This window comes from Acipenser ruthenus, chromosome 4 (assembly GCF_902713425.1).
Source record: "Acipenser ruthenus chromosome 4, fAciRut3.2 maternal haplotype, whole genome shotgun sequence".
Lineage (NCBI taxonomy): Eukaryota > Metazoa > Chordata > Actinopteri > Acipenseriformes > Acipenseridae > Acipenser > Acipenser ruthenus.
Window position 1 is genome coordinate 63147394 of NC_081192.1, and position 21471 is coordinate 63168864.

The 21471-nt window shown below is 38.2% G+C and overlaps 1 protein-coding gene across 8 annotated transcripts in view; it reads left to right on the forward strand.

The window, feature by feature from the left end:
- LOC117400469 (solute carrier family 12 member 7-like) overlaps positions 1–21471 on the forward strand; it is a 118752-nt gene that overhangs the window by 33823 nt on the left and 63458 nt on the right. Inside the window, exon 1 of one of the 8 annotated variants that reach the window (XM_059022639.1) lies at positions 18526–18721. The exons of the other annotated variants lie outside the window; for them this stretch is intronic. Coding sequence (XP_058878622.1) covers positions 18682–18721 — 40 coding nt within the window. The 5' untranslated portion in view covers positions 18526–18681. Of the gene's footprint in view, positions 1–18525; positions 18722–21471 lie in introns of those variants that run through there. 8 annotated transcript variants of the gene reach the window in all.

Here is a 21471-nt window from a genome sequence, read left to right on the forward strand (position 1 = left end):
AGGCTACAAGAGTAATGGCATTGGCAGGAAATGCAGCTTCCGCGATGGAAACAGAAGGAAAGCGTTATAGCAATCAGTCTTTTGGTGCATTCCCCTTAAGAGAGACGGGCTGTAGCAGTGACGTTTCAGTACACTAGTCGAGAAAGCTTTTTTTTTTTTTTTTTTTGTGCAATGTGTTTATATGATGGAGCACACGCTTGCAGATATTGGCAGCGTGGTGTTGTAGCTTTTAAATGCATTTGGCTTATAGCAAACCCGCATAGCAACACTGTGTATTTGTAGCCTAATTAATCTCGTTTACGTTTGCTTACTTTTAAAGCAAAACATTTCCCCATGTTTTAAAGCAGTTTGCGTGTTGTTTAACCTATTTATGGGTGTGTAAAATGCTTTTTCTATAGATGTTCGCAAATCTGACTTTCACATATCCGCCTATACCTCAGTCCACAGGGGGTCGGATATGCGACATTGTACTGTGTATATATACACTGTTGTGCAAAAATCTTTAGAGATGTTGCATTTTTCTACTCTGATGCATTATGAGCATCAACAATTTACTCAAAGCCTCCACTAGTGTTTTCTACATTAACAATACGCAGTGCAGCATCAGCCTCGAAATAAAAAAAATAAAAAATCTGAAATCAAAAGAACTGAAGCACAATCTCGTAAATGTATCATTGCATTACAGACTTAATAAAAAGTGCAAATGTAATTTATCATATTTCTCCACCATTATGAAAATAGTATGTGAATATTTATCATATGCAATACATTGGGTCGTGTACATTTTGTTTTTATTTGTGCAATGTTGCGGTGGACTTCTCTTGAATTGTTTTTTCTTTTTCGTGAAATTGATTGTCTGTTTCCAGTTTGTTTGCAAAAAAATAATGTAGTTAATGGTAAATGTACCTCTTTTTAACAATAGGAAACACCCATCAGATCGCAATTGATTGTACAAAAATCTGACAGCAGTACCACTTGCAATATAACAGCTTACCACTTTCTGACATTGCATGGGTCAAGTTTTGGAAGTTTTGGTACACATACCACGATGTACAACTTTCTAACACTACACCGGCTCTATAGTCCAGATCACGGCTGCTATCAAAGTGAAAAACAACGTCCGCAAACTTGAACTTAAAGCTTATCTATAAACCTCAGGTACATTCAAACAGTACTCCAATTCCAAAAGAAAAGAAGATAGTGACAGACAAGTTTAAAAAGTCATGCAATAGAATAATCTAGCTAGAAAAATAATTCAAAATCATTTTTTGGTATTTTTATTTTTTATTTGTGTATTTTTCCTAAACGATATCAGACAACGTAAGTTAGGTAAACTGTTCCCCCACTACTACCACTAGTTTAATGTAACTTGATTTGAGTTTGTTTCAAGGACTCTGACTCAGACTTGGGACTTGAAGTCAAGGACTCGTGACTCGGACTCGAATGATAGTCACTCAGAGGACTCGACTACAAGTCTGATTTTTTTATATATATATATATATATATATATATATATATATATATATATATATATATATATATATATATATATACAGTGTGTGTATGTGTGTGTGTGTGTGTGTGTGTGTATATATATATATATATATATATATATATATATATATATATATATATATATATATATATATAATCTCCCTCTATTGCACGCATTATGATAATAGAGTGGAAAAAAAAATAATTCTTATAATTTCTTACTTAAATAGGTCCATATTGCACAAAAAAAAAAAAAAAAAAGTGAAATATATTTTGAGAAGTTTTAGATGGGTACGTTACCTGGAAGTAACACTGTGCAATTGAAGAACCAACAAAAATAATTCAATCATTGAAAACCATTTTTTTATTGCATGTTCTCTAACAAAATAACATTTTTCTGTTAACAAAATGAACAGTATTAACAGAATGAATGATGAACAACTAACAATTATTCTGGACACGTTTGCTACAGGACTACTGCGTGTGAAAATCCATGAAACAGTTATTTTCTGCAGAGAAACGGAGGTACATTTTTGCGCCATTTGCACTGCACTTCTGACACTGTACATTTTATAAGCCCTTTGCAGCCTGGATTTTTGCATCTGCCTCTTGCTTCAGCAAAAACAGGCCAGTGTCCAGTGTTGTCATGTCAAACTGATGTACAGGGCAATGGGGCTGCAGGCCCTCTTCGCTTGTTCTCAGCATGCTTCTCCTCAACATCTGAGCTTGGCCTTCCCTTGCGCTTCTGGATCTTCTTCTCTGCACAAAGACAAGCTGCAACTTCACATTTGAACTCAAGAAGACTAAGCTGCTCCTTCTTGGGGACTCTGCATTATAGCGGTACTATATGCAGTATAGGAGCCATGCCTCTGCAACAGTCAGGTCTAGCATATGGAAGATTAACTGATGATACCATTTCCTGGATCTAATCTTCGTCCTGTACAATGAAAATAGAGAATCCAGAAGGTCCACCAACCCATGAATTTGTTATAAACCAGAACACCACTAGGGCAGGTCACTTGAACAACTTCCTTCTTCCTATCCCATCTATCAACAGTAGGCGTTGGGTTGGCAGCAGCAAACATACTGTCACTGCACGGTTGTCATACCATTTTACTGCCCTGAGGTTTAAGCCATTGACAGTTGCTTCTTTCTCTTGAAAGGTTCCCCTCCCTTTTTTCTTCATTTCACCGTCTGACATGAATGGACATCCACCGAAGCGATTGGATCAGACAGTCCCCACACTGAATTTTTCTCTTCTCGAGTGCCACTTGCAAATCTACACTACAAAATCAATTGTAGTAGTAGATCTTGTGGGAAAGGTTCTGTGGTACAATTGACACAAATTTGAGGACTATGTTTCCACTTCCACCAATGTCAGGCATTCCATCAACTGGAAGAATTGGACCACTGTAAATATCAAAGTTGTAAACCACGCCATTGCTGTCTGAGAGAACACATATTTTGTATCCCCAGTGTTTTGGCTTTTTAGGATTGTACTGTTTGATGGAGCTCTTTCCTTTGAATGGGACCAAATACATATTAATATAGTATAGTAAAAAAATAAAAGTAAAGCAATAGTATATAGTAATAATAAATATTCCTAATACAAAATATGCCCATATGTCAACAGTAAATCTAGTATCTCCCCATATCAAGATTGCACAATGTTACTTTCTGGATACATACCAATTTTCGTAAATTTTTCATAGTAAAACAATGTAGTTACAAATGCAACACTCAAAAAGATGGCCTTCAACCTTCCTAGTAGTGCCACATTGTGGAAGTAAAATAAAAAATAAGAAAGTCATATGACCAAATGGAAAGTTACCATTGGTTTATTTAGACTGTTACCTAAAAGAAACAGCATGCAACTACAGAACTGAAGCATCTTTATGTGTATTAAGCAACAAAGATTGGTTTGTTATCTTTGTTACAATATGCAATAGAGGGATATATATACACACACATATATATAGGGTGTGTGTAATATATATAATATATATATATAACAAAACTAAATTAGTACCAATTACAGCCAAAGTTATATTGCTTAAAACTTTAAAATATTTAAAACTTCTATAACCTGAAAACATTTTAAGAATTAAACAGTTGTCTTTGTTCTTGTAATATAGCGCTTAATTCTTTTGCATTTTTTTTGTTTGTGTCAAACTATTTGTGTAGTTGTTACTGTAGTAACAGAGAGTTTATCCTGAAGTATCATAGATCAGTTTATGCAGTTGTTGAGGATTAAACAGGGGTTTCAAAATAAGCCGACAACTGGCGCGATCCATGGTCTAAAACTATTTGCGCCAGCTACTTCTTAAAATATTAAGATTATTTTGGGGTATTATTGTACTGTAAGACGATTTTTATATAGTATATAATCGCTATACAAACACCCCCCCCCCCCCCCCCCAAAAAAAAAAAAGTTATTCTTTTTCTTATGAGATACTGTATTGGGGGTTCATGTTAAGTACTCCTTTATGAAAGGCATGATGGGATATCCGCTGAGCCCTTGTCAGCTGACGGCAGAAGACAAATGGGAGAAGGAGATTTGAGGAGGAGGAAGAGGGGAGATTTGGGACACAGTGCGACAAACCTTAAAAATAAGTCTAGGTCAGACTCCAATACTTAGTACCAATAGGAACTGTAACATTTGTTCAAGTTTATCTTTTTTATGTAAAGTTATTTTTATTGAGGTCAATTTTAAAATATTTGGTACGTTACAAAAAAACAAGTGCATTATTTTTACTTTATATTAAAAAAAATCTTGACATGATAGGTGCAATCATCATGTACCTTAAATTAAGAAACTCCTTTGTTATATACATTTTCAATGTGTTATTTTTACTGAAAATAAAAAATGCTTTTAAAATATGCTGTTGCGGTGTTATTTTTTTTCTTGCATGTTAGAGCTATAGATCATCAAGTCAGGTTTTACAAGTTACATATAGGAGGCTGTGTGGTCCAGTGGTTAAAGAAAAGGGCTTGTAACCAGGAGGTTTCCGGTTCAAATCCCACCTCAGCCACTGACTCATTGTGTGACCCTGAGCAAGTCACTTAACCTCCTTGTGCTCCGTCTTTCAGGTGAGACGTAATTGTAAGTGACTCTGCAGCTGATGTATAGTTCACACACCCTAGTCTCTGTAAGTCGCCTTGGATAAAGGCGTCTGCTAAATAAACAAATAATAATATGGTGTCAATAATTGCACTACAAAAAAAATATATATAAATTTACTCGGAATGCAGTTCTTCTTAAATTGTTTTATAAAATGAGTATTGTTGAGCTCTCATTAAATAGAAGTTATTTATATCCAAAATAACAACATTTTAATTGACTACTCCCCATTCGCAGGAATGTCAGAATATGATACCTCCGTACATCAGTTTGTGTTAATGTCCATACTTTTCATTAATACCGTAATCCAGTATTTTACTGCAATAAACAGTAAAATAAATAAATTAAAAAATAAATGGAATTGCGTCTTTGTAATATTGGCTTGAAGTGGGAATCGTTTTGACTCTGAATATTCCACCTTGGTGTCTAACATGGTTACGTCGGTAGGTTTGTAATGCCGGGCAGGGCCGGATTAAAGGACGAGGGAGCCCTGCGCTAACTCATATTTTGTGGGCCCTATGCACAGTAGCTTGTGAAATGGTGTTGTAATTAACAGCCTGTAGGTAAAGTGTGTTTGCAAGGACAGCTTTCAGTTCTACGTCAGATGCATGTTCATCATTTAGACCTTGCAAAACAAATACAATGCGTAAGTGACCACTGACAAGCAACCAGACTGTTTTACCAATTCCATAATCTCTTGCTTTTGATACTCGGCAACTTTAGGTAAGTTTTCAGTTCTCAGCTGGGCTGATGAAAGAATCACTCCACCATTTGCTACACTCAGTCTGAAGAATCTACGTAACTTTTGGTTGTCCAATTTTTCAAAAGGGATATTTGCTCAAACAAACTCCTGTCAGGTCAAAATGTAATGTTTTTCTTGCTTCACATTTTTCAGTGGACTTCTTGAACATGGAAGTCACCGTTTTTGTTTCTTTGCAAGTAAAGCAGTCGTGGTACTAATGTGTATTTCTGCCTTTCTCTTTCGGTGAATACTTGAATCTAAATGCTTGTCAACAGACGAATTTCTGTTGTGATCTACAGTAACATTGCAGGATTTAGAGAAGAGCTTACCTTGCTGTGTAAAACTCCTGCTGGTTACTGCTTTACGCGATCTACTAGACATGTTTTTAGAGACATCCATTGTGTGTGTAGTATTTAATTTCCCGTCTAGATTGCATATACTGTAGTCACATGATATAATCACTGCACAGCACTGTGTGCGTGGCGAATATTACATGCAGGCACACAGCAGAGCTTTACAGTTTTTAGTTAATGTGATTATTTTTTTTGTTGTATGAAATACAAATAATTATGAAAATGTATTTTTATTTCTTAAGAATATTGGAAAAAATCACATTATTGGGCTAATTTCACGATTTCCGCGCAGTATATAAAGGGAGAGAAACAAACTCTATGGACATAAACCCTTCTTGCCGACTGCAGAAGGACAGCCTCCCGCAATAAACATGTTTACCTTTACCTGCCTTTTTTTCTATAATTCAAATTAAAAAGGAAAGTTTCTTAAATGTAAAGAGGCATACTGTGCACATTTGCGACAGGACAGGTTTTTAAATTAGCCCTAAAACTGAAATAAATGAATGCGTAAATTGAGCATGATTCATACGTTTTATCCTGCACAGACTGACGCCTCTGACATAGGACTAGGGACGGATCTCTCCCAGGAGGTAGGAGTGGAGCATTTGGTATTAGCAGGAAAGAGCTTGCGTGAGAGACTCAAACCAGGTGTGCTGTAATCAAGGAATGTCTAGCTGTCATAAAAATAAAAAAGTGAACCGAAGGGGGGGGTATACAGTTGAAAACAGCAATACTGTTAAATGTTAACTAGAGTATCAGCAGCAGTCTCTCACATACAATGATTCAATGCATTTTTTTTAAGCGCTTGCAACTCAAGCTGTGACTTAACAATGACGGATGATGATGTGGGCGGTTAGCTGACTGTTTAACTAGTTAACCATGTTAAATGTCACTTTATATGACACATATCTTATAATAACTGCAGTTGACTTGCAGCCAAAAAAGAAGCTTTTCAGGTTTACGTGTGTTTTGTTTTGTGTGTAAAACTCCACTGTAGAGTACACTATGTTCTAATTACTGCATTAAAAAAAAAATAAGAAGCAGCTGTACAGGTTTATCAAGAGGTTTGTTAAACAGGATGTCTCGCAGATAAAATCTGAGAAGACATTATTATTATTTGTTTATTTATCAGACGCCTTTATCCAAGGCAACTTAGAGACTAGGGTGTGTGAACTATGCATCAGCTGCAGAGTCACTTACCACAACGCCTCACCAGAAAGACTGAGCAGGGAGGTTAAGTGACTTGCTCAGGTCACACAGTGAGTCGGTGAGTGAGCCAGGATTTGATTTTACAAGCCCTTTTCTTTACCACAGGACCACACAGCCTCAAACTGGGTATTGAAAATTGAAAATTCTTTTCAATTGTATTTGTTACTGGTTTTTTTATTATTATTAATCTCAGTAGTAATGGGTTTTCAGGCTTAAAGAATGACAGGATTATATTGATTAATTATTATTTTTTTTAATAGAGCATGAGTAGGACATTCTGGAGAAATGCTTATGAAGATGAATTCATGCCTGCTGTCAATGCCTCATAAAATCAGATAGCACTGTGAAGTGTGAAATGTGGGTTCAAGACTGGCAAACACCAATAACATGTGTAGACTTGTTACATGGAAGTAATAAATCTGATTTTCATAGGACTTGAAACAAGCAGTCACTGGGCTGGATTCATTCATCAGGTGGGATTAATGTGGTGATAGCAACACTGACGTCCGGTTACCATGGAGGCTCCTCTTTGCAATCTCTGGCTTTACATGACTTGCGACTGTTCCCTTACAATTCAGCTTAATTAACTAACTATTTAGGCGTAAATGAACAATGTCATTACAAACAATATATAAGGGTTGTGAAAACTACAAACCCAAACTGCAGTTTAGAAATTGAGTTACAGACCCAAATAATATTAAAGGAAAAGTAATTGTATTAATATTTATGAATTTTCTCCACAATCAATCAGTAAAGTTTTTGTGTGTGTGTGTGTGTGTTTGTCACATATACCCTGCTTAATGTAAGGTGTATATGCAGGGTTGGCTATACAGTAGGGGTTCCAGTGCATGAGATATTAAGACATCTATTATCGAATGCATTGTAGTACCTTATACCAAATTAAGTACATTTCAGTAGTATCTTTGCCTTTGTAAAACCTCTTCTTGGGCAACTTCTATTTGTTGAGCACTGAAAAAAGTACAGGATTTACTTAATCCTGTTATGTGATTACTGTCCCACTGAAAAGGCTTTATAAGAGTGACTAATGAAGAGTGAACAGAGTATCAGCAGCAGTCTCTCACATACAAGATGATTCAATGCATTTTTTAATTAAAGTTTAAGCGCTTGCAACTCAAGCTGTGACTTAACAATGACGCAAAATGATGTGGGTGGTTAGTTGACTATTTGTTTAACTAGTTGAATTGTATATTTAGTGCTACGCCTACTCTAAATATATTGTGCAAAAGATTAAACTTGTGGTTTTCCACATGCACCCCATGTGTAGATTATTATTAAACATACATAGGACTCTGGTAGGAAAACTGGCATCAATTCTCTGTTTATTGTGTTATTGTTGTCCTTAAAATTTAATTTTTACCTGATTGTCAAATATTATGCAACTTCATAAGCCCTGTTAGAAAGACTCAATGTTCTTTGTCCTCAATCAACCATGTAATGCTGATCTTGTAATGTATGAGTGAACCAAATAATCCTGGGCTAGATTATGTCAGCCTATCATTGTTATGTTTTTTCATTCTTGACATTTTTTTACCAAAAGTAATTTTCCAAAGACAAACATCTGCTGGTTGCATGATAGCAATCACCCAGTAAAGTTTAGAGTGCATTTTTAAAAGAATTTTAATGTCTGAAACGTCCTGAAATATTTTTTTTAATCATTTGAATCTTTTGTGTACATCCAAAAAAATTGCATTTTTGTACACTGCATGCTATACCTCCTTTCAAATGATCTTATAGTAGCTGTCCTGCATTGTAATACTAAAATAAATAAATAAATAAATACATAAGCCCAATGGGAATTTGGTCTTTTTAAAAGCATTTTTATTATTATTTTTATTTTAGTAAGTGTAACACATTTTAACAGAACAACCAATCTTTCGTGTCACTGTCATTCACATATCTGAAAACACAAGGCAGCTGAGCTGAGTTTCTATTGTCTTAATCTACCATTACAGCTATGTACTTGGCTTCCTGTATATCTGCTCTTATTCGTTCTGAATCTTATTGGAGGTACCCGACAATCTTGTTACTATTGACAAGTGATTGCTTAACATGCTGTCGTAGTCAGAAATCCGAGAAAGTAATTCCACTGGAATTGGTGCTTTTATCGTGCCCTCTGAATGTCAGTTCTTGCTTGCCAAGGTAAACAACAGAATCAATCAAGCGTTTAAGAATATATATATTTTTTTCTTACTTGCTCATTGTGATGTATTGTATCCCTACGCTTTTGCTCGTCCCGTGGCTCGTAAGTGACTTCGGGAATGCTTATGTGTTTGTGCTGACTTCGATAGACATCCTAGATTGCTGTAGCCAGTGCATTTTCCATATCACCTTTTCTGTACTGAACAAAAGACGGTTCCAGCAGTATAATTTTTTTAATTGACAGCTACCGGTAAGCCACGGATACCTTTCATAATTTGAATTTTGGAAGTGGTGTATACCTCCCTTTTTTTAACAATCTCCAACTGTTCTGAAAATTGATTTGTAACCAAATCGTCTACAATGTCTCCGTTGTCTGATTTATATATTTTTTTTTAATTTGTAAACAGCAATTCTAAATATTACTTCTAAATTCTCAATATAATTCAGTAACAGTCTCTATAATATTAGCAATATCTTGCAAAATTCAGCTATTTTTACACAATTTATCCTAGCATATTTATGTCTTGCCTCTGCTCACTAATGATTGGACAGCTGCAAAACCAGGGCAGATCTTTGTCTTTCTCATTGGTTAAACTCACAAGACCTTTAACTGAAACGGAGTATATATATATATATATACAGATGTGCTCAAATTTGTTGGTACCCCTCCACAAAAAACGAAGAATGCACAATTTCCTCTGAAATAACTTGAAACTGACAAAAGTAATTGGCATCCACCATTGTTTATTCCACATTTAATAGAAATCAAACTTTGCTTTTGATTTTTTTATTCAACATAATATTGTAAATAAGAAAACAAATGAAAATGGCATGGACAAAAATGATGGGACCGCTAACCTACTATTTTGTTGCACAACCTTTAGAGGCAATCACTGCAATCAAACTTTTTCTGTAGCTCTCAATGAGACTTCTGCACCTGTTAACAGGTAGTTTGGCCCACTCTTCCTGAGCAAACTGCTCCAGCTGTCTCAGGTTTGATGGGTGCCTTCTCCAGACTGCAAGTTTCAGCTCTCTCCATAGATGTTCGATAGGATTCAGATCAGGACTCATAGAAGGCCACTTCAGAATAGTCCAATGTTTTGTTCTTATCCATTCTTGGGTGCTTTTAGCTGTGTGTTTTGGGTCATTATCCTGTTGGAGAACCCATGACCTGCGACTGAGACAGAGCTTTCTGACACTGGGCAGTACGTTTCGCTCCAGAATGCCTTGATAGTCTTGATTTCATTGTGCCCTGCACAGATTCAAGGCACCCTGTGCCAGGCGCAGCAAAGCAGCCCCAAAACATAACCGAGCCTCCTCCATGTTTCACTGTAGGTATGGTGTTCTTTTCTTTGAAAGCTTCATTTTTTCGTCTGAGAACATAGAGCTGATGTGACTTGCCAAAAAGCTCCAGTTTTGACTCATCTGTCCAAAGGACATTCTCCCAGAAGGATTGTGGCTTGTCAATATGCATGTTAGCAAATTCCAGTCTGGCTTTTTTATGTTTTTCTTTCAAAAGTGGAGTCCTCCTGGGTCTTCTTCCATGGAGCCCACTTTCGCTCAAAAAGTGACGGATGGTGCAATCAGAAACTGACGTACCTTCACCTTGGAGTTCAGCTTGTATCTCTTTGGCAGTTATCCTTGGTTCTTTTTCTACCATTCGCACTATCCTTCTGTTCAATCTGGGGTCGATTTTCCTCTTGCGGCCACGCCCAGGGAGGTTGGCTACAGTTCCATGGACCTTGAACTTCTTAATAATATTTGCAACTGTTGTCACAGGAACATCAAGCTGCTTGGAGATGGTCTTGTAGCCTTTACCTTTACCATGCTTGTCTATTATTTTCTTTCTGATCTCCTCAGACAACTCTCTCCTTTGCTTTCTCTGGTCCATGTTCAGTGTGGTGCACACAATGATACCAAACAGCACAGTGACTACTTTTCTCCATTTAAATAGGCTGAATGACTGATTACAAGATTGGAGACATGTGTGATACTAATTAAAGAAACTAATTAGTTTGAAATATCACTATAATCCAATTATTTATTATCTTTTCTAAGGGGTACCAACAAATGTGTCCAGACTATTTTAGAATATCTTTGTAGAATAAGCAATAATTCATCTCTTTTCACAGCTTCTTTGCTTTATTCTATGACATACCAAAGGCATGCAAGTATACATGATAAAATAGCTTTTAATTTCATCACTTTTCAGGAGGAATGAAGCATTATTTCAATGAGCTGTAAGGGTACCAACAAATTTGAGCACGTCTGTATGTGTATATGTGTGTATATATATATATATATATATATATATATATATATATATATATATATATATATATATATATATATATATAAACAAGTAGCTTTCGAGTTAAGGGGATTGAAAGCAATGAATAGAGAACAATGGGTAATATGGAAATATACAAATTTCAGTATTACAATAGCCAATCAAATCGCGTGAAAGTCGCCTGAAGGCTTCTACATTCACAGCATTTTAAAAGTAAAAGCACAGTATCTGCAGACATGTTTCGCCCTGTTTGGGGCTCATCAGTGCAGCGCAACTGTACTTTGACTTTCGAAAAGCTTAGGAGAGTAAGTAAAAACAAACCGGGCCAAACATGTGTACAGATACTGTGCTTTGACTTTTAAAAAGCTGGGTGCTACAGGGCTCAAGCACTCATGGGGAAAAATAAGCGGGGCTCAGCACCCACAACAAAAACCCACAATAAAGATGATTTAATGATGAAAAAAATGGCTACAATTAAAAAGCCCAGCATTGTGCAAATGCATTTCTTAGTCCATGCCGGTAGAGTTCTGTCAAACTGTAGTGTGGTGCTTCACAATCAGAACTGTTGTAGCTGTTAAATGAAAACATTAAAGTCGAGCAAGTAATTGAGTTTTATGCAAGTTACTTTGATGTGCAGAGATTAAAACTTCCTTGAGACATGCTTTTGGATATAACTCGGTAGAAAAATATCCCAGTATCCAGTGTATCTCATTTCTAAAAACTGAAGGAAACGAATACTTGTAGAATGTGCTACCTGAGTATTGCACATTTTTAAGACTCCTTCTGACTGCACCTGTTTCATCCTGCGTAGCAGAACGCTCATTCTCCAGCTTCAGAAGAATTAATAAATGAAATTTATAATTAAAGTTCGGGAGGAGGGTCAGACACCAATCTCCGCATCACCAAATTGAATCATTCAATTTACACATTAGCTAATTTAAATTGTTAGCACTATAAATACCCTCTTCACTTATCTCTCAGTTGCGTTTTGATTTCATCGTACATGCACGCATCGTGGTCTGCATTCTGGATTATTCCGTTTCGACGGATGACGATCTGTTTGCTGTTTCCCCGGAGCCGAGATCCACGCAACCAGTTCAACCAGCCCTTCCCGGGCCAACTCCACCACAACTTCGGTCGGCGGTATTACCACTCCAAACTTCTCTGCCCAGATGTCAGCTTCTCCTGTCTGCTGTGGCTCCCGCCTGGCCACTCGTTCCTCCGCAACTCCTGAAATCAGAGACTGGACGATCTCCCGGCTCCAGCTTTATCTTCGTAGCAACAACATCCCATTCAAATCTACAGCACGTAAGGAGAATTTGTTTACTTTATTTCATCCTTCCCGTCACAGGCGCTATGACGTCAGCACTGATCGTTGCTTTACCCGGTGTTGCCAAGTATCACGACAAAACAAGCCCAACCCATGTCAGTATGTGTGTTTTTACAAATTCCAACCCGCGACTCAAGAAGCTAGCCCAATTTCCGCGTATTATAAGCGGACTTAAAACACCTCGCCCGCACCGACTGCATCTCCACGAAGCGCTTCTACTACCCGAAAAATCCGAAAGCAGGACCATCGCACCTGTCAATCAAAGGCTCATTTAGCAGTTCCTGAGCATTCTGGCTCCAACTATAACCTTTCAGGTTACCTCCCCTCACTGCAGGCGTCCAGCAGGCCCCTGCAGTGACCTCTTTGGCCACTATGGGCGTCCAGCAGGCCGTCATAGTGATCCTTTCTCTGTGAAATGCTTTTCTTTCTGTGCTTCAGCAGTTTTGAGCATTTGTTTCCAGAGATTGTTTTTACAGTTAGGAGCGGCTGCTCCCGCGATCTATCCTGGGGGTTTTAGACACCCGCCACTGTAGTATAATATGCTTCTGTAACCTTCTGGTTACACCCCCTCATCACTGCAGGCGTCCAGCAGGCCCCTGCAGTGATCTCTTTGGCCACTATGGGCGTCCAGTAGGCCCCCATAGTGCTCCCTTCACCTCCAAATATAACCTTTCTGGTTCCTTTCCCTCACTGCAGGCGTCCAGCAGGCCCCTGCAATGACCTCTTTGGCCACTATGGGCGTCCAGCAGGCCCCCATAGTGCTCCCTTCACCTCCAACTATAACCTTTCTGGTTCCCTTCCCTCACTGCAGGCGTCCAGCAGGCCCCTGCAATGACCTCTTTGGCCACTATGGGCGTCCAGCAGGCCCCCATAGTGCTCCCTTCACCTCTAACTATAACCTTTCTGGTTCCCTTCCCTCACTGCAGGCGTCCAGCAGGCCCCTGCAGTGATCTCTTTGGCCACTATGGGCGTCCAGCAGGCCCCCATAGTGCTCCCTTCACCTCTAACTATAACCTTTCTGGTTCCCTTCCCTCACTGCTCATCGGCAGTTTTGAGCATTTGTATCCAGAGATTGTTTTGCCAGATTTGTAATAACTTCATTGAAGGAACCTGTGCTATTCTGCCTGTAACTTCCTTCATTTCCGCTCACCGTAACTCCACCACACCCAGCATCAACAGTCCCTCAAGAAGATTGCTCCCTGCAATATGCAAATCGACCACGCCATATTCTTAATCAAAATTGCTGGGAAAAATGCATGACTGGCTAAAGCCAATATATCAAACACATTTAAAATCATGCCCATTGAGCCTGTCCTCAGGGGATTGTATTTTTTATATTTCCACTTTTCTGTCCGGTCCGGTCCCCCCCCCCCCTACTAAACGCAATCTTCTGTCCCTCCTAGGCCATTTAAACTACATGGGAGCATGGGAGGATTTGCAAACAAGAGGATGCCATTCAGCCCATCTTGCTCGTTTGGTTGTTAGTAGCTTATTGATCTCAGAGTATCATCAAGTAGGATCAAGAAGGATCCCAGGGTGTCGGCTTCAACATTACTAAGTTGGTTCCAGACCCTCACAATTTTCTATGTAAAAAAGTGCCTCCTATTTTCTGTTCTGAATGCCCCTTTGTCTAATTTCCATTTGTGACCCCTGGTCCTGGTTCAAAAAGTCTCCTGGGTTGACATTGTCAATACCTTTTAGGATTTTGAAAGCTTGAATCAGATCACCGCGTAGTCTTTGTTCAAGTCTGAATAGCTGTCTGCATACGACATGTGTTTTAAATCTGGGACAGTTCTGGTCGCTGTTCTTTGCACTCTTTCTGGAGCAGCAATATCCTTTTTCTTTTAATGAAGTGTCCAGAACTGAACACAGTATTCTAGGTGAGGTCTTACTAATGCATTGTACATTTTTAACATTACTTCCCTCGATTTTCAAATTCAAAACTTTTCACAACATATCCGAGCATCTTGTTGGCCTTTTTACAGCTTCCCCACATTGTCTAGATGAAGACATATCTGAGTCAACATAAACTCCTAGGTCTTTTTCCTTCAAGATTCCTTCAATTTCAGTATCTTCCATGTGATATTTATAATGCACATTTTTCTTGCCTGTGTGCAGTACTTTACACTTCTCTATTAAATGTCATTTGCCATGTGCTTGCCCAGTTCTGAATGCTGTCTAGATCATTTTGAATGACCTTCGCTGCTGCAACAGTGTTTGCCACTCCACCTATTTTTGTGTTGTGTGCAAATTTAACAAGTCTGCTTACTATGCCATAATCTAAATCATTATGTAGATTAGGAATAGCAGAGGACCTAATACTGATCCCTGTAATACACCACTGGTTACCTTGCTCTATTTTTGATGTCTCCTCTAATCAGTAATTACAGTTGGGTGCGGCTGCTCCCGCATTCCCCACCCCCCATCACTGCAGGCCCCTGCAGTGACCTCGCTGGCCACTATGGGCGTCCAGCAGGCCCCCATAGTGCTCCCTTCTCTGTCAAATGGTTTTCTACCAGCTGCGAGCTTCAACAGGGCCCCACTGCCCCCTTCTATTCCTTACCTCCGCGGTCTTCCAAATGTAGCCTTTTAGGTTACCCTCCCCTCACTGCAGGCATTCAGCAGGCCCCTGCAGTGACCTCCCTGGCCGCCATGGGTGCCAGCACGACCCCATAGTGGTCTCTTCTCTGTGAGATGCTTTTCTTCTTTCAGCTTACCGGCAGTTTATTCAAACACTTTCAAAACCATTCCCATTTCTTTGAATATCAGTCAGGGCCGCAATACTGCATACTCTGGAGGCCTTCTGTTTTCTACATGTTAACTACTCCCTAATCCACGTGCATGCATTTCATTGAATCCCTACTGCGTTCAATATGAGAAATTAATCTTTTATGTGGGACTTTGTCAAAAGCTTTCTCGAAATTTAAATAAACCATGTCCTATGCTTTGCAATTTGTACGCAATGAGGATAAATCCTCGAGGCAGAGCTTTTATCTGCTACCTTCTCTATATTTGATCCTTTCTGTCGATTCCCTCAATGATGTCATACTTATGGTTTGGTTCCTTTTTTTTCGCAAGGAACTCCGCCTGTGGGAGCTCCTACTAAAAGAAAGGAATGGCAGTACTTTCTTTTACGACAACTGTCTCCTGCTGCACAAAGACATTCAGCCGTTCAAAGATGCAGCTCCCTCTCTTGGCTTTGGAGGATACTACAAGGGAAAATTGGTTTTCTGCTCCATGGCCCAACGAATTCAGCATTATTCCTATAACCGATCACTCCTCGTCATTGCGCAAAGTGTGTCCATTTGCTGTAGCCGCACTCCTTTTGGGGGTCTTCCTGGGCTCAAAATCCATTCTTCTCCACTCACAATTCACCTTCAGTCTAAATCTTTAACAAGATTGTTCATTCTCCCACCATATGATGAGAATATTCAGAAGGATTACCTGTTTATCTGTTACTCATCAGTTCATTTTCAGAGCTCAACACATTCTCGGCCACCTGAATATAATTGATTCTCTTTCTCGTTTCCAAACGCAGAGATTCAGAGCATTGGCTTCCGAAGACGACCTCCTGCAAACTCAGATTCCTCATTTTTCAGACCTGACATTCATGTGAGCCACCTGCTGCATTCCTTGATTTCTGCAGGCTCAAGAAACAACTCTTCTCAGCATCACTCCCCGCTCACTGCAAATGTACCGGTCATCCTGGAATTGCTTTAAAATTTCACTTTGCATTCAACATTCCTTTCCATCATTTTCAGTGCCCGTAGTGTCATCCTGTTTTATGTCCCTTAAGAACAGAGCTATAAGATTTGAATTTCCGGCATCAAGTTTTTCTACAAACTCAACTCAATTTCAGTGTCCCAGCTCTACACTCTGCAACTCACAAATTTCACTAATCCTGAAAGGGCTTCAACTATCAGAATCCTGCTTGCCTACCTATTGCCATCAACTTACTCTCTTGGTGCCTCTCATCTGCTCCAGCTACTCCTGCCTGTTTTAGATAAAACCTTACAGCTCTTTCTCTTAGCCTTCTTGGGTTCCCATAGGTGCTGGGAGTCTACATCGCTCTCAAATTCAACCCCCAGATTCACCCCTTAATCTCTGACCTAGCAATCCCCTCATCTGATACTCTTTCCTTCCTGCTCAAAAGAAGTAAAACGGACCAGGAAGATTAGAGAAAGCTTTTCAATTTTGTTTATAAATTAAACTCCCATGTTGGCCCATATGACCCCTTTCTCTCTTGTCTCCATCTTACTCAGGGCGCATCACCCTCAGGCCCGCTGTTTATTAATGAAAACTGAACAATCGTCACCCAACATTTGTTCTTCTTTCACCTGATTTATTTCCAGGTCCGGATTCGCAGCTGAGCAGTTTTCCGGTCCTTCCTTCAGAATCGTAGCAGCTTTTTCCCACTGAGTTCCAGACTCTCTTATCAAACGGTTAGGTCGTTGATCCTCCAGTGCTTACTAAGTTTACATTATAACAAATATTATGGAGCCTAAAAATGCTTTTACAGAAATGTGCTCTTAAGTGTTAGTAGCCTGCCTGGAGGAAGGGCAATCGAATCAGCCATGGATTCCCAGAGGTTTATTTCCCAAAAATGGGTTTTGTTTTCCTCTCCTGCGTGCTGATGATCATTTGTTAAAGGTTGGCTAAACCTTCAAGTGGGCTATATTCAATTCTAATTGTGGCATTGAGACCGGCTTGTTCTTTTTGGGGGTCTCAGCCTCGTCCAGTCGGCCAGGCAGCGAACCCTCAAACCAAGTTAGGTTTGATGCCAAATGAATGTGTATATACAGCATACTTTTCTGTTAAATCGCATACTCCGCATTCTCTACAATAAATATTTGTACTAAAACATTTTGTGATTGGTGTTTGTCCCGAACTACTGAAATGAAATTTATAATTAAAGTTCGGGAGGAGGGTCAGACACCAATCTCCGCATCACCAAATTGAATCATTCAATTTACACATTAGCTAATTTAAATTGTTAGCACTATAAATACCCTCTTCACTTATCTCTCAGTTGCGTTTTGATTTCATCGTAACCCACCACCTCCCCATCTCCACCTTTTCTTAATAACAGTTTTTGTTTTATCAAATGGGGGTCTCAGCCTCGTCCAGTTGGCCAGGCAGCGAACCCTCAAACCAAGTTAGGTTTGATGCCAAATGAATGTGTATATACAGCATACTTTTCTGTTAAATCGCATACTCCGCATTCTCTACAATAAATATTTGTACTAAAACATTTTGTGATTGGTGTTTGTCCCGAACTACTGAACTATCTTTGGTTATGTAGAGAGGAGGCTGAATCATGTTGCTGTCCTTAATGTTCATCAAGACCTTACCAGAGATCTAGATGTAAATAACATTGCTGACAATTTCATCCAGAGGGCTACAGTGAGACGTAATGTCTTTAAATTGGGACATTAGTGAAGACTGTGTGTGTACACAAGCACATTAATTATTGTATTAATATATATACTCTGCCTTTTTTACAACGGATAACTGACACCATATTGGGTAGAAGTCAATAATGCCCAGTTGAAGTATAACTAATACCCTCATTAGAAGGGCATGTAAATAATAGTATTTATAAACATACTGTTGCATAGATATACTCATATTTTTCTATTTTATTTTTTGGTTTAATGGGTGTGAGCAATGATTAATATAATAGAAAATGGGTTTCTGAATTATGTAAGTTTCTATAAAGTGTGTTTTATCGGATAGGAGAAAGACCCCTCCTCCTTACACTGATCAGGGATCAAGATTTGAAGAGCTGCTGCAGTGCAGCCTCATTGAGTTTTGTAGGTAGCCTGTCAGCCTCAGGAAGCCTGAATGTATTATCTTGCTGCTCCTAAGACCACTCAACCATCAGGATCTTCACGTTAGCCTTGGAAAGGACAACTTACAGACTTACCACTGCTTTAGTTATCTGAACACTTGATTCCAGCAGAACAACATCAACTGTGCAATATGAATGTGCAAGATGATGAGGAAAGTGCACCAAGCCTGAGTAAGTGGCACATAGAAATCACTTGTTTTATCAGATCAAAACTATTTCTGCAAGCCCTTTTGACTCAGTGGAATATCTTTCTCTTGGATTCAGCTCAGACAAAACAACTGTCAGGATGTGTGATCAGTCATGCTGCAAAGTGCTAAATGTTTTATTTATGTACTGTAGTTTTGATTGTCATTTGATTTGACTTGATTTTAGTGACTTGCAATCTAGATAGATATAGCAAAGGTAATATCCTCACTGTTGAATAAACAGATTGAAGTGACAGCTGTATTCTTCAATCAGTCTCAGCCTCTCTTAGGTACACATCCAGCTCAGAGATCTGGAAGCATTAGTGTTTAATGTTTATAAATAGCACATGCTGCCATCTTTCATACAATAATTACTAAGCATTTTTATTTTTACATAATATATTATACTATATACTGTAGCATTGTATATATTTAAATTGTAACATTTGAAAACATATAAGTCTTTTGGGGTTCTAAATGTATTTGTATTTTTTATGTATTTATTTTTTATTTATAGAAGTGCTGTTCAACACAGCCGACATCTGACAAATGAATCATAATAAATTCTCAGGATTCACAGAAGGCATGTGATGCACACTGCATATACTTAGTTGCTTAGTTAAAAAAAAAAAAAAGTCTAAGAACATCACCCTCAGTACATCACCCTGTAAAATTAACTAATTTTGTTTTATAGCAGGGATGTGCTTTTGGTAAATTTAAGAAAGTTTAAACTCTTTGCAGTGTCAGCGTTTAAACATTTAAACCATGTCTACATACACACTTTATATTACATTCTGATACTGACAGCCCTGGTTAGTATTTTCTAAGAAAATAAATCCTAAATAAGCAAATAAAGTTTTAACATTGCAAAGACTTAACTACAAAGTAAAAAAAAAAAAAAAACTAAAAAAAACACTTACACATCAAAGTATATATTGAAATGTTTATATTTGGTTGGAATTAAAGTTGCTAGTGAAGATATAACTTTATACTATATACATATTGAACACATTTTCGGATAGTATAATGTTTTTAGAATAATGTGTTTCTTAAAGGTTCATTTTAACAACAAAAAAAACAGGAATCTATTACGTTTTTTTTGTAGGGTTTTTTTTTTTGTTGTTGGAAGTAAATTTGCCCGAAATTATATGGTTTAAAAAAAAATGTAAAGAGCCGATCATCACCCACTGTATAGCGGGAAAGCGAGTTGTGCTTACAATTGAAAAAAGTTGGAAATACTTTCACTTCTGGAAAAGGTAATTACCAGTGATAAAATAGCACAATATTTTTGTATTTTAAAGAGCACTGTGACTGATATTAAAAAGTCTGCCTCAGATTTAAAAGTTTGCAGTCTTTGATAGTAGCAGTGGGATTTTTGAGCTCTATTGTTGCTCGAGACGAATACTTGTGCATTACAGTTTCCGAGTACTCAAATCTATTATCGCCTCTATTTATTTATTTATTTATTTATTTATTATTATTATTCATTTCTTAGCAGACGCCCTTATCCAGGGCGACTTACAATTATTACAAGATATCACATTATTTTTACATACAATTACATAATTTTTTTTACACATTATTTTTACATACAAATTACCCATTTATACAATTGGGTTTTTACTAGAGCAATCTAGGTAAAGTACCCTGCAGCAGTGTCCCCCACCCGGGATTGAACCCACGACCCTCCGGTCAAGAGTCCAGAACCCTAACCACTACTCCAGGTATTTTTTTAATTTAAATAAAAAATAAATAAAAAAAAATTGCTAATACATTTTAGGACCGAACGGTAACAAATACTGAAACTTACAAAAAATACACGAACGTGCACTCAAATTCTATTTACAAAATAAAGTCCTAGTTAAAAAATAAAAATCCTAATAAAAAAAAAAAAGTTACCTGTACTTTTATTCTTTTACACGTTGTAAGTAGAAGCTTTTCTTTTTAGTATTGAGGTATTATTTGGCTTTTGGAAATACCCACAAAGCGTCCTGGGATAATGAAGCCTGAGTGAAGGCTATCGAAGCATACATGGAATTCTGAACAAACCGCATTACTAATGGAATAATGAGGAAAACGTTTGTTCATTAGCAACAAAAACTAGTGCTGCATAAAACCACGAAAAAAAAAATTTACCTTATCAAGAACGAGCTGGGAAACTTCCTCGGGGATCCCAAGGACAAGGGTGCGGTCGACAAAATCATGAAGATGCTGGATGAGAACAAAGACGGCCAAGTGGACTTCAGTGAGTACGTGGTCGTGATCGGCGGCCTCACCATGGCATGCAACGATTTCTTCAAGGATCAGAAGAAGTGAGCGTGGAGATTCTCTCTCCCCCCCCCAACCAAACCTGCTCCGGACATTTATCAACACAAGGCGGGCCTCACCAGACGGTAAAGCCCTCTTCATCGTTAAATATAACCTTGATTAGAGGGCAGTGCCAACTGGTCATTGACTGTTTTGGAGACCGCTACCATACATACAGTACAAGGTCAAATGCCAGGGTTATTCCCCATAGTCAGGGTTTTATTGCAATTGGTAAACAGTGGCTTTATTTAATACGTGTTCAATCTCATTTACAGGAAAATTGCTTTTTTTAAACTAGACATTCTGTGTGAAACTTTGTGGTCCACTATCATGTGGTAGTGCCCTGCAATGCAACTTCCTGAATGGTGGATGTAACCTCTGCAGTTTTTTCTAATTTCAGTCTCAGCACTCTTTTATACTACATTTTGC